Raw genomic sequence first — 12,218 nt, forward strand, 5'->3', positions numbered from 1 at the left:
CCATTCTATTGTTACTCCGACCAATGTGGTTAGGAAGAGTTTGCAATGCACAACCATACATTTCGAGAACAAGTTCAGTTGAGTCATGTACGCTTTTACATGAGCCTCGGAGTCTGAAGTCCAGTCATATTTTTCAAGGCTCAACCACTACCATTTACGAGATAGTTGAGTCCTTATGACTTTGATGGTAAAAAGGAATCCTTCCAAATTAGCCTTGATTGAGTGTAGGGTTTGACATTGCTTTGAATGGTATCTGCTAGTGACCCCAATTTTCCCTCCACGGCGACCTTAAGGTGTAGTGGGACTCCCTCCAAGATGATCTTGGTGTCTAGGCCCGCGGAAGGTACGCTTTTGCCCAACAGATGGTTCGTGAGAGAGAGGTTGGGATTTCGTCATATAGTCAGTAAATATCCTACCATTCTGAGTATGGTTGTCATTCCTGGCTGCCAGCTCATCCTATAGTGCTTTGATCTCAGCTCGGTTCTGTTCAGCTTCAACCTTGTGTTGCTATATCTCTTTCGATTTTATCTTGCATTTGCCCGAGGACCCTTTCCATCGTTTTGTGCATGCTTTCTTCATTTATCTGAAGAATGACCTCGAGCTGGGTTGTCATCTTATTTTGTGGAGAACTCATTCTGATAGGATGTGTTTGTTACGATGATCGTGCAAAAAGTAATATAATATGAATAAAAGTAATCTTATATTTCTTGATGATCATTTATATGTCTTTGTGTAGTGATGATTAATTATTATTTAAATGACTTTGATGATCTGGTTGACAATGATTAGCCACTTAACCAACCTATGAAAACCCTAAAACCATCGAAAGTATCCAACCGTTATTCGGACAGTTAGACACTTGGGCTACGTACAATATTCTATTCTTGAAACAAAAAGAATGTGAAAGAAGTTCATGACTGTTATTTGTCTCTATATTATTGTATACCACATAATAGAAATAAAAGGTCTAGACTGAAAAATTGAGACACGCCTAATAAAAGGTCATAATTATTTTCTTTCCACAACTAAAACCATTTATTATATTTTGAAGAACAGAGAGATCCGGAATGTTTAGCTTTTCTTAGAGAACAATAAATATGGATAATTAATGCATAAAAAATAAGATAATAAATGTTAATTTATGCAGGAAATCTTTGGTTGTATAACTACCATTCTTTATACATAGAGGTGTTAAGGTTTATTTAAAGAAAAGAAAATAATGATTTTATCTGTACACTTTCGAAGAAAACTCTACACATGCAAACAAGCAGATAAAAAAGAATTAGCATAAACTGTTGTAAAATTGCCTCAACACTGATAGACACAGTTCAAGAAAGAAACAAATTTATTTAGCTAGCTAAATAAAAAAGAGCATCTGAAAGCGAAAAACTGCTAGAGATATTCCAATACATAGCGGCAAGTAAATCGTCAACATATTAATCTATGTAAAATTAGAAACACAACTCGGGCTTGAGGTTCTAACAACTCACAAGTGAATTTTTGATTCTCAAATGCTATCACAAAATAATTTTCAAATCCCATCTCAGGCTAGTGACTGAGGATACATATCATATAAGACATTAGCACCTGTTGACTTACAAAAAAAGAATATAGTTCTAAATACTACATTTAGGAAATGAGCGTGAACTTTCCAATCGAACTTCTCTGTTGATGGGGTTTGAGAAGAAATTCTATAAGACCGCTCTCAATTCAAGAAAAAAAATTCCTGCCCTCTCCCGCTACAATAAGATCTCGAAAGGTATATCATGTGATGATAATTTATGTAAACAAATCCCAAAATTCAGCAAATGTATAAGCAATTAGCAAGCAGATTCACTAAGCATCTAACAGCAGACAAGTGCACTTGCAAACTACTCAATCACCCTCTCAGTAGCATAAGCAACCTTCTGCAATATCATAGATTCAGCTGTACGAATTGCTCTCTGGGCTCCTGTTATGGTAACTTTCCTGTAATAAGAAAGTACGAGCACGTATAAAATATTTACGGTTAAAGATATTAAGTCACAGCATTTGCTTAATAACTTGTTACACAAGGATATGAAGCAAAGCAAAATTTCGTGTGAACAAATTCCCACCTATCAGTTGTTCCAGAAATGTAATCACCTCTATCTGATATCTTTATCCTTGCCCCACTAACCTGAAAAGGCAGACGTCATTCAAGTTAGTTTATTGTATTAGTAATCACAATAGGAATACTGTTAGGCGTAACAAACCTGACTAATTTCTATAATATTCCTTCCACCACGACCAACAACCAATCCTATATGCTCATCTGCAACACCCATGGTCATGGAGTTACTCCGCTCCTCCTGGAACAGAACAGAATGTACGTGAGGTCAAACTGATAAAGCAAATCACTGCATGAGGATGCAAGGTATTTTAAAAATAATTTCATTCACTATTGATTATATATAATATCTCACGATAACAAGTCCATTAAGGGAAATAATAAAGATATTGAATGGAAAGTGAGCCAAATATGGTAACAGATCTCTCAAGCTTGAAACTCAATTATTTTTTCTATTTGACAAACTATTTTATGTTCTTTTACGATTTTAATATTGTTATCATGTTCTTATTTTCAAGACTCATAAAGTAGTATTTCCATATTTGTAAGATTTTACACACGCTGATAGAAACTGGTATTTGAACTAAAGACAGAATAGGAAAGAAATCGCCAATTTACAGAAAAGAGCACACACTGTAGAACAGTCGAGAGAGTCTGCACAAAGGCCTTCAATCCTCTCAACTGACCCAAGATAAAATCCTCTCAACCCCCTTCCTATTTATATACAGCTACTGGTCTGCTAACATAAACTCACTCTTAACAGGCCTAATCAATTACAGGCCCATTCCCATTCTTTCTACATAACCCCTTGTATTTTTTTACCAACTAACCTAACTAACTGATAACCACACACACCTGCATACTCATGCAAACCAAACAGGTCTACAATAACCTGAAATGTTGGACTGAGGAGTTCAATTCATTGGACTGTCAACGCATCCTAACTTTGAACAAGGTTAGCCTTTTAACTAATGTTGGTCAAAAACCCATGTATAGCTAGATTCGAATCATAACTTATAGCATTATAGCATAGTCATATAAATTTTAACTTGATTCTTGGCCTTTATTTTAGCATCTAGTCAACGAAGAAACTATTGTCAGAACTTCAAAAACGTTCCATGAATTATGCATATATTTCACCGGTTTGATTGATGTCAATCTTGTCTGCAATTAGCAGTGATAAAACATGCATGATTACCCAAAATGCAAACCATAGTCGATGTGACTAAGTAACTACTGCACTTCATAAACATCAAATGATGTTCTGTAAGCAAACACAGGAAAAATATGATTCTTTTGAATGCCACTTTATAAATTAAGTCTTCTTTAACATTGTCACTACTGTTACGCTTGTCAATTTCACTTTTTGGATGTTGAAATCCCAAAGATCCCAAAACAGCCTTAATGCCTATATTTATAGAACTTGTTAGAATAAGTTGCCTTAAATAGAATTTATTAAAAAGTTATCTGTGCTTTGTGCTCTACCTAGTTCGCAGATATGACCTTTCCTATTCTCTTTTCTTCCCTCTCATGCATATTATCTGAAATCTCCAAAGTTATTATGATATGAGATCCTAAGAGAGGGAAATTCCCTCTCTCAAATTCATTCTTTATTCTTTCGTATTTTATCTCAAGTTAGTATCATAACCTATCCCAGCAAGGTTTGTTAGACCTATCAAGTCGCTATTGGACCACCCCCAAATATCTAGTCCCACACACAAGATGTCCATGCCTCAGCGTGGGAGGGGTGTGTTAGAGGTCTCCCACAATTCTCACCTTACCTTACAAACCGATTTAGTAAGGTTGAGTTATACATAAACCCACTTACTAAGAGAACTATTTTGAAATCAACACATAGCATTGCTATTCAGCCTAATGTTCGGTAAGCTACACCAAACTGCTCAGCAATAGCAACTCCTGTAGCAGGTGGGAGCTTCTAAACCATTATAGTGACAATGACACACTGTTTAAAACCTTATACATCATATATTGCATCAATATACATTATATATTGCATCCTTATACACTATATAAGATATATAAGGCTTAATTGCATATCTGATCTCTCAGGCATTGTTCAATTCTGGTTCTCTAGTAGGCTACTTCAGTAATGCAATGTAAATTCTCTTGGGCTCCAATTACCTAATTACATCCTCCAACTATTGCAATGGTTCCCCTCTAATTATCCCATTAAATATTTAACAAATTTAGCTTAAGTGACACTTGATGATGACATAGCAGCAGACAAGTTGCCAATAAGCCATTGTCGTATCATCAACACATTACATCAAATGTCACTGTCAGCAAAACCTGTCAAACATTTAACAGTAGAATCAAAGTAGCACAATCACAATTACTAAAAGAACTAATTCATGCAATTGGACATTGTTGAAGATCCCATGCCAACTAGAACTAAGGTCAAATTACATTACATAAGTGAGGTAAGCCTCACTTTACAAACCAATTTTATGATGATTAGTTAGGCTTAAACTCACTTCCTAGTATGGTATCATAGTCTATCCTAGTGAGGTTTTTGAGTCTATCATGTCACCCGCTATCAGACCACTATCTAACCATTACAAATATTTAGTCATACGCACGAGATGTTCATGCCTTCGTATGAGGGGAGAGTGTAAGATCACATCAACTAAAGATAAAGTCAAATTACCATAGATAAGTAGACGCAAAACTCATCTGCAACTACAAGCCAATTTTGTGAGGATGAGTTAAGCTTAAACTCACTTCCTAATATACACCAAGAGACTAAAATTAAAATTATGATACTCAAGGGACAAAAAGTGCAATTAAGTTGATATAACCTAACAAGGTTTGAAATAGTGCATTATAGTGTCGCTATAGTGGCAGAGCAGCCACTACAAGGGAAACTATAGCAGAGTGATTTGGTATAACAACCATAAGACACAATTTAAACCTTGCTAGACTATATAGCAGAGTGATTTGGGGTCTGTCACTACACAAAAAATTGACATTTATTCATTTTAAATTTTTAACTACTCGAACTATTAACCATTGCCTCATCTAGTATGAAAGTTAAAAGGATTATTAAGTAGCATGAGAAACAAATACAGGATATCAACTCTGGAGCTTTTGTGCAAAAGGCTTAAATATGCTTCTAATCCTTGCACATATACCTATTTTTGTTTTTAGACCCTACAAATTTTTCACTTGTCTTGGTCTTTGGATTTTTAGATTTTAGCACTTTTGGTCCTCATGTTAGTATCTATTGAGAAAAGCTGTTGTAGCAGACAGAGTTCCATTGTCGATGGCATCAAGTGTCACATCATCAAATGATGTCATCAAGTGCCACATCATAAATAAATGGCATGCCATTAAAAACGTAATGTGAATATCATGTTTTTTAAAGGGTCATGTCATCAGGGATTGAAAAACAAAAAATTGACATATTCACAAGGATTACAAACAGATGAATGTAATTTAAAATCTTTCATTTGTTCTTGAGTGAGTGTGTGTGTGTGTGTGTATGTCTGAAAACTTGGCAACTAACAACATGAAAAACTTCAAACAAGATTAAATCAATGGATAGTGAAGAACCTTGCTGTTCTGGAACTTTGCTCCAGCACCATTTGGTCTGTAATTCACTGCATTGTAAGCAGGTGGTGCAACAGATGGAAGCACATATGTGTATGGAACACCCTGATAACCCGAGAAGTAAACACCTGATGTTTATGTTAAATAAATTTTAATTAGGATCAAACTCACAAATTATGATTCCTCACAAAACAATAACTACTTATACAAAGCACGGCATTTTAAATCTTCATTTTCAATGCCATAAAAAAGAGCACAACTGATTTTAAAATAAAAAATAACAAAAAATGGTCATACTTTAAGTATACTCTCTACTCTACTGTAGCTTTATTATATATATCCATGGTTGCATATTGCTGCTGTGTTTCAATAAATACCATTATTAGAGATATAATCCAGAATAGAGCCTCAATCCAACAGGTCAAGCACTTAAGTTGAATTGGACTATTGATTCTTACATTGTATCAAAGAGTGTGACTAGGTTGAAGTGACAAAGATATCCTTGCCACTCTCAATATTTATAATTAAATTAAATTTCAGAACTAAGTGAAATTTACATTGACCACACTTCAGACAAGAGGCAATATATGAAGATCAATAATTTAATGTAAATAATGCATGAGGCACCTTATCAAAGTTACAGATTCTCTCCTTTACAAGACCAATTCACTAGAACAAAGTACGGCAAAACAACAAAAGGGAAGAACTTGCATCAATATAGAAAAATATAGAAAAAAAAAAAATATTTATTTTCATGCTGTTCATCAGGGAAAATCAAAATAGGAAACCAACTCTCACATCAGGACAGAGTTTTAAATTAAAACTTGCAACATGAAACAAAGAAAATAGTTTTTTATAGCCAAAACATTTATGGAAAAAAAATGAGTTTGTTATGCAGTACTGCATTGAATATGAATAATAATGATACCAAGAAAATCTGCGACTTAAATTTCGCAATGATGGCACCCTAATCATGGTTGTGCAGATCCAAGCCACAAGGACCATAGTTAGTATGTGCATTAAGTGAAGTAAGATACATGTTTCATGGAACATCCAATTCAAGCATATTAGGCAGTATTCTTCTAACTAAATACAAGATTAGAGCCTAATTCACAATCATTCAAAATTAAAACATGGATCTAATCTCAAACAGATACCAACAACAATTATAAAACTCCAGTACACCACAAAAAAAAAGGATAGAAATTAAAAAAGAAAACAATTTTGAACCATGCAGTACAACCTAAACAAGTCACACAAAGGCAGATCAAGTTAATGAGAGCATTAAGTCAATTGCATACTATTCTAACAGTGTCTCCAGCTTGAAGCCTTACATACTAAACTGTGTGTCTAGATAATACTCTTGATTATCTCATATTAACACTAACTTGGAATCATCAAAACCAACAGCTCCTTCCTGATTAAGAAAGAGACAGTGCTTGAAGTATAAGTGGAAGCCACATGGCCTCACTGCCTTAAAGTAGGGTAGACTTTGTGGTTGCCACCCACACCAATACCTAGCTTTTGACCTGAATAATATTTTTTTTTATCTTCTTTACACGCCTTAGTAGTCTTCCACATTATTCTAAAGCAACTGGCCAATGATGCCATTTGCAGCACAAGTTACATACTACATGATGAAAGGTGATATGAATGATTGGCAAGGTAATATAAAATTAAGTAGCCATTTTTTACCATCAAATGCAAATATGTTGTTATCAAGAAAATGTGCATGTACACCTATTAATTTAATAATATGTAGAGAAAACATCCACATGTTATTATGGTTGGCATCAGTATATGATAAAGAAATATCTTCAATTTACACTATTCTTAAAAACAATTATACAATAATAAATATTTGAAAAATAATATACTATACCATTAAAATTTTCTGTCATATAATTTTTTTCATACTACCAGGTTGGACAATCACTATACACCAGCAACAGATTAATTATAAAGCATGAGGGAACTAAGTTGCATTTTATTAATTTTTAATTCACTGCACTTAATGTTCCTTAACTTTCTATTTGCAACGAGAATATATACTAATGGTTTATTCTGGAATTATGTGAACATACACAGCAAGAAGTCAATAGCATATAAGCATTATATGTGCAAAGTAGTACAAAGTGTGAATCCAAGTATAAAAGAATGGTGAGAAAATGGAGCATGAAGAGGTAATAATAAGTAAATAAGGATTTAAAAAAATCATTTCATTTCAAAACAAAACTATTTTACATAATTACTCTCAAGGTTGTGAAAAACACTGCTTCAGAATTTAATGATTAGCATGGCCAAACAGAATATAATTAAACCGTGTATATATAGAGGGAGGGAGAGAGTGAATTATAAATAAATTAAAATAGAATAAACATCTGAATACCCAAAGATAAACAGGTCATCAGTTTGGTCCTATAACAAAAAATGCACACCAAAATAGTTCTCTCCAATGTCCATTGTTGATAAACAGATTTTTAATATCATTTTATAACATCAATTTTTTCCTATAAATGGAACAATTTGATGCCAAAATTTAATATTGGAATTTATTAGAAAATAAAATCAAAGGCTACATATCTCTGTAGTAGCAAACTAGATGTCTATTCACTGATATATGCACACACATACGCTGATAAATAAAATTGTAATATATACACACATCAACTCATTTATATTAATTACTAAGCAATAACTATATGCATGTTTCAATATGAATCTACAGCTTTTTTTTTATCAATATAGGCAATATTGGATGTCTCCAATTCTAGGAATGAATATAGTAGTAGGCATTAAAAAGACCATTTGATTACGTTATTAGGTGTCCTTCATACTACTTTCTCTCCAGTAAATACTTTTACCCATTTAGCAACACAGTTTATCACGTCCTCTTAAATTTTCTTCTCTGTCTAATAACTTTTCCCAAAAAAGAGCAGGTGCAGAAACAGTCAGAGCTTCCAACAACTAACAAATGATGCAGCCATTGGTGCAGAACTGACTAAATAACTGGGTAGATGAAGAGACATGGCTTAAGCAGATAGAGATAAAGTGAAAGCTTGAGATGGGCAGCAAAAAAGTGAGACGACAGGCACTGTTCACCACTAAAATGTTTGAACATATCTCATTCAGTTCACAACTTTTTCAACAGTTAGAATTAATATTTAAAGGTTTGTGATTATATAACCTGACCAGATCACCAAACCTGGGTAGGTGACCAATTACAGGTTGAACTGTACATAGTGCAGTTTCTGAACTCTGAAGTAAGCATAGACTTGTCATTTACAATTTTCCCTACACAAGTCTTGCTCAGTGGGATCAATGGGTATTGCAAATGTATTATGTTAGCCACTTTAAATGTTATATTATAAAATAATATGCTACTCAAAATTGAAGCGGGACATTCTCCCACCATGGCTATCCTCTAACTAAAGAATAAAATAGAAAGACAACTGCATCTCATTAATTAGAAACAAAAAAGGTAAAATATTCAAAAACATAAACAAACTAAACTAACAAAAAGTTAACATGATATGACAATTCAAGTAATGCCACCATTTACTCTCTCCCTGCAATGATGTAGACCATAATTGCAGGTTTCCATACATATAGAAAAACTGATGATAGAAGATATATGAGGAATTTCAGAATCAGCAATTACTTCCATCATCCATATTTGGTGCTCCAAAACAAATATACATGACGTAATATCAAAATCTAGAAATGGATAACAGATATTGCACTGTATGAACAAATGACACTAACCGGGATATGAAAATGGAGAATTCATGGACTGTGAATACTGAGGATCTTCAGCTAACTTAGAAACAATTAATTCAATTGCCCGTATCTGTTCCTCGAGAGTTCCTGTCAGGGTGACTAGCCTATCGTTCTGTCCATAGTAATTATTATCTTGAGGAGATATCTTAATGCCAGCCTGAGAATCTTCAATGAATGATCTAATCAATGGGAAAAAAGTAAAAGCTAAGTTTTTTATCTCCCTCTATGATTATGAATAACATTAAAATACAGAGAAAGGTTTCAGCAGAGAAAATAACAGTTAACCTAACAATAGAAATCTTTTTTAAAGAGGGGGCAGCAAGGGAAATAGAAGCTCAGCAAAGAACCAGAATCCATACAGGAAATATAACCGCCAAAATCAAGATATATCAGAATAGTAAATAAATAAAAAAGGGCAAACATCAAAGACTACTTATATAGTACATATTTCACAAACATGGCAAACAAGCAGGCCTTAAAAGTCAACAAAGAAGAGTGATTATACCTGATGGTTGCACCTCCCTTTCCGATTATTCCACCACATGAACCATTTGGAACAATAAGTCTCACTTTTGTTTTAGGCTCAGCTTCATTGTCATCCTCAGTATGAAGCTAATCATAGATAGCAAAATAATTTCAGAAGCATGCAGGACATTATTCCTTCAAACAACTAATAAAATCAACATCATAGAGATTACCTCACTGAGCAACTTAGAAAGAATAAGTCCAACAGCTGTTAGTATTTCATTTATCGCACCAGATACCATGATAATCCTATCAGTAGTCCCAGGAAAGAATTCATGATTACGTGACAACTGGATTCGTGCTCCAGATTGTGACTGAAATTCAGTGATAGTTGAACCACCCTTTCCAATAACTGAACCAGCTGCAGAATTTGATACAAGAAACCTAATATATGTTGGCTTCTCCTCAGAATCTGAAAGATGTAAACATGAAATTAATAACAAAGAATTAATTTAAAACTTTTACATGCTTACAAATAAAAGTAAAATTGATGCAGTTGAGAAAAACTTCTAATTCAAATATTAGAAAATGAGAGTAAAAAAAAAACACATGAGTCTAGCATTGAAGTTTCACTTGATGGAAAAAATTTAATTACATAAGCATTTTACAAATCACACCATTATATTTTTTTTAGAGAATATACAACAAATGGAGATTACATACTTCCACACTTGTTTAATTTAAATACGCAGGGAAGTAACAGTCTTAGGATGCTCATACAAAGGTGGGAAAGATACTTTGTCTATCGCACTCAGATACACGAGTTGGTAATGATTCACATAAGTATTCTATAACATAATTCTCTTTTCCAAAATTTAGATTAAAAAACAATTTGCCTCAGCGTAAGAAAGGATGCTTCCCTTCGACCCTAACTGAAAAAAAAAAATTGTGAGAAACTCGATTCTGAATTTTCTACACCGATACCTTACAGAATCTTAGAAACTTTTTGTCAAAGCAATAGCCAAAGCGAAATTTCAGACTTCGTAACTGCGTATAGAATATGCCCCAAATATATTGAAACTGAAATAATTCGCAACCTTTCTCGAATTTAAATTGTTTTCGAAGAAGTTTCGTTAGCTTCAATGACATCAAAAGGACAACAAAAAATACTATTCCCTCTACGTTGCTTGGTATCTCCAAAAATTAAAAACTAAAGAAAAGAATAAAGACGGAATAATTACTCCACTCAGAAACCATAATAATAACAATCATTCAATTACCAAAACAACAGAAGTTAAAAAAACATAAAACCGAAAATCACATCCACACACGACACAATAACACTTCTACTTCACTGATTTCATAACAAGAAAAGAGAAACAGAATCTAAATCTAGCGAGAAACAGCACTGAAGCTCCATTGTTAAGAATTAGGGTTGGGAATGAAGGCGTTGACCGTGGAATAGCTCGCCGACATTCAGTCACTAAACCTACATTATCGTGCGCTGCAGAGAGCAAGGTTAAGCGAAGCGAAAGGACGAAAGCGATAGAGAGAGAAAATAGATCGGATCGGATCAGATACCTAACGAAGGCGATTTAGGAGGTGGCGATGCAGCGTGCTTCCTCGGTCCCTCGGGAGAAGACACGTAGGAAGATTCCGTTGACTCCATTCTCCTTCTTCCTCAGCTTCTTCTACAACAACGACAATGAAAACCTCTTTCTCCTTCCCTGAGAAAGAGAGAGAGATAGAGATTATATATGATGAATGATTCAGAAAGAGAGCGAGAACAGGGAGCGCGAGTGTTTCATGTGAATGACGCAACGTGAGGATTGTGAATTATGAGAGAGAATCGAGGGAGTAGAAACGGAAGAGTGAGTGGGTGGAAGCGTAGAGAAGAGAAGAAGGTGCAGCAGTTCTGCTTGCTACATATCCAACGTGACCTTTGTCTCTCTCTATCTCTCTCAGCGTTGTTTTGTGTGTGATGTGTCAATGTGCGTGTTCTGAGGTGTGAGTCGGTGTATTCGGAACTGGATCCTCCCCAGCGCTCTCTAGCTTCTTGTTAACCGTTCGATGAAATGAAATAAATGGTTAAGATTAAAATATACCTCCTCCTATTTCTTAAAAGTTTTTATTTTCTTATAAATTTCAAAAATAACTTTTTCTTTACTACTTTATATAAATAAAAAAACGTTACTTATTAAAAATAAAACATTTAAGATATTAAAAACTTCAAACATTTCAAGATGTATTATTAAATTATATGTTATCTTTGGAAGTGTTGAACATTTAAAAAACTAAAAGTCCTGAACTTTTA

General features: G+C 34.0%; 1 protein-coding gene across 1 annotated transcript; it reads right to left on the reverse strand.

Annotated features, from left to right (window-relative positions):
• Positions 1–1,376: 1,376 nt before the first annotated feature.
• LOC137828604 (protein BTR1) lies at positions 1,377–11,976 on the reverse strand. The gene is made up of 8 exons (XM_068635245.1): positions 11,486–11,976; positions 10,138–10,376; positions 9,945–10,051; positions 9,425–9,618; positions 5,663–5,787; positions 2,235–2,330; positions 2,097–2,158; positions 1,377–1,968 (listed from the first exon to the last, which is right to left on the reverse strand). Exons 1-8 carry the CDS (start codon positions 11,571–11,573, stop codon positions 1,872–1,874), a joined length of 1,008 nt encoding a protein of 335 aa, XP_068491346.1. The 5' UTR covers positions 11,574–11,976; the 3' UTR covers positions 1,377–1,871.
• Between the last annotated feature and the right edge of the window lie 242 nt (positions 11,977–12,218).

The sequence above is a fragment of the Phaseolus vulgaris genome, chromosome 7 (assembly GCF_000499845.2).
Source record: "Phaseolus vulgaris cultivar G19833 chromosome 7, P. vulgaris v2.0, whole genome shotgun sequence".
In the NCBI taxonomy this organism is placed as follows: Eukaryota; Viridiplantae; Streptophyta; class Magnoliopsida; order Fabales; family Fabaceae; genus Phaseolus; species Phaseolus vulgaris.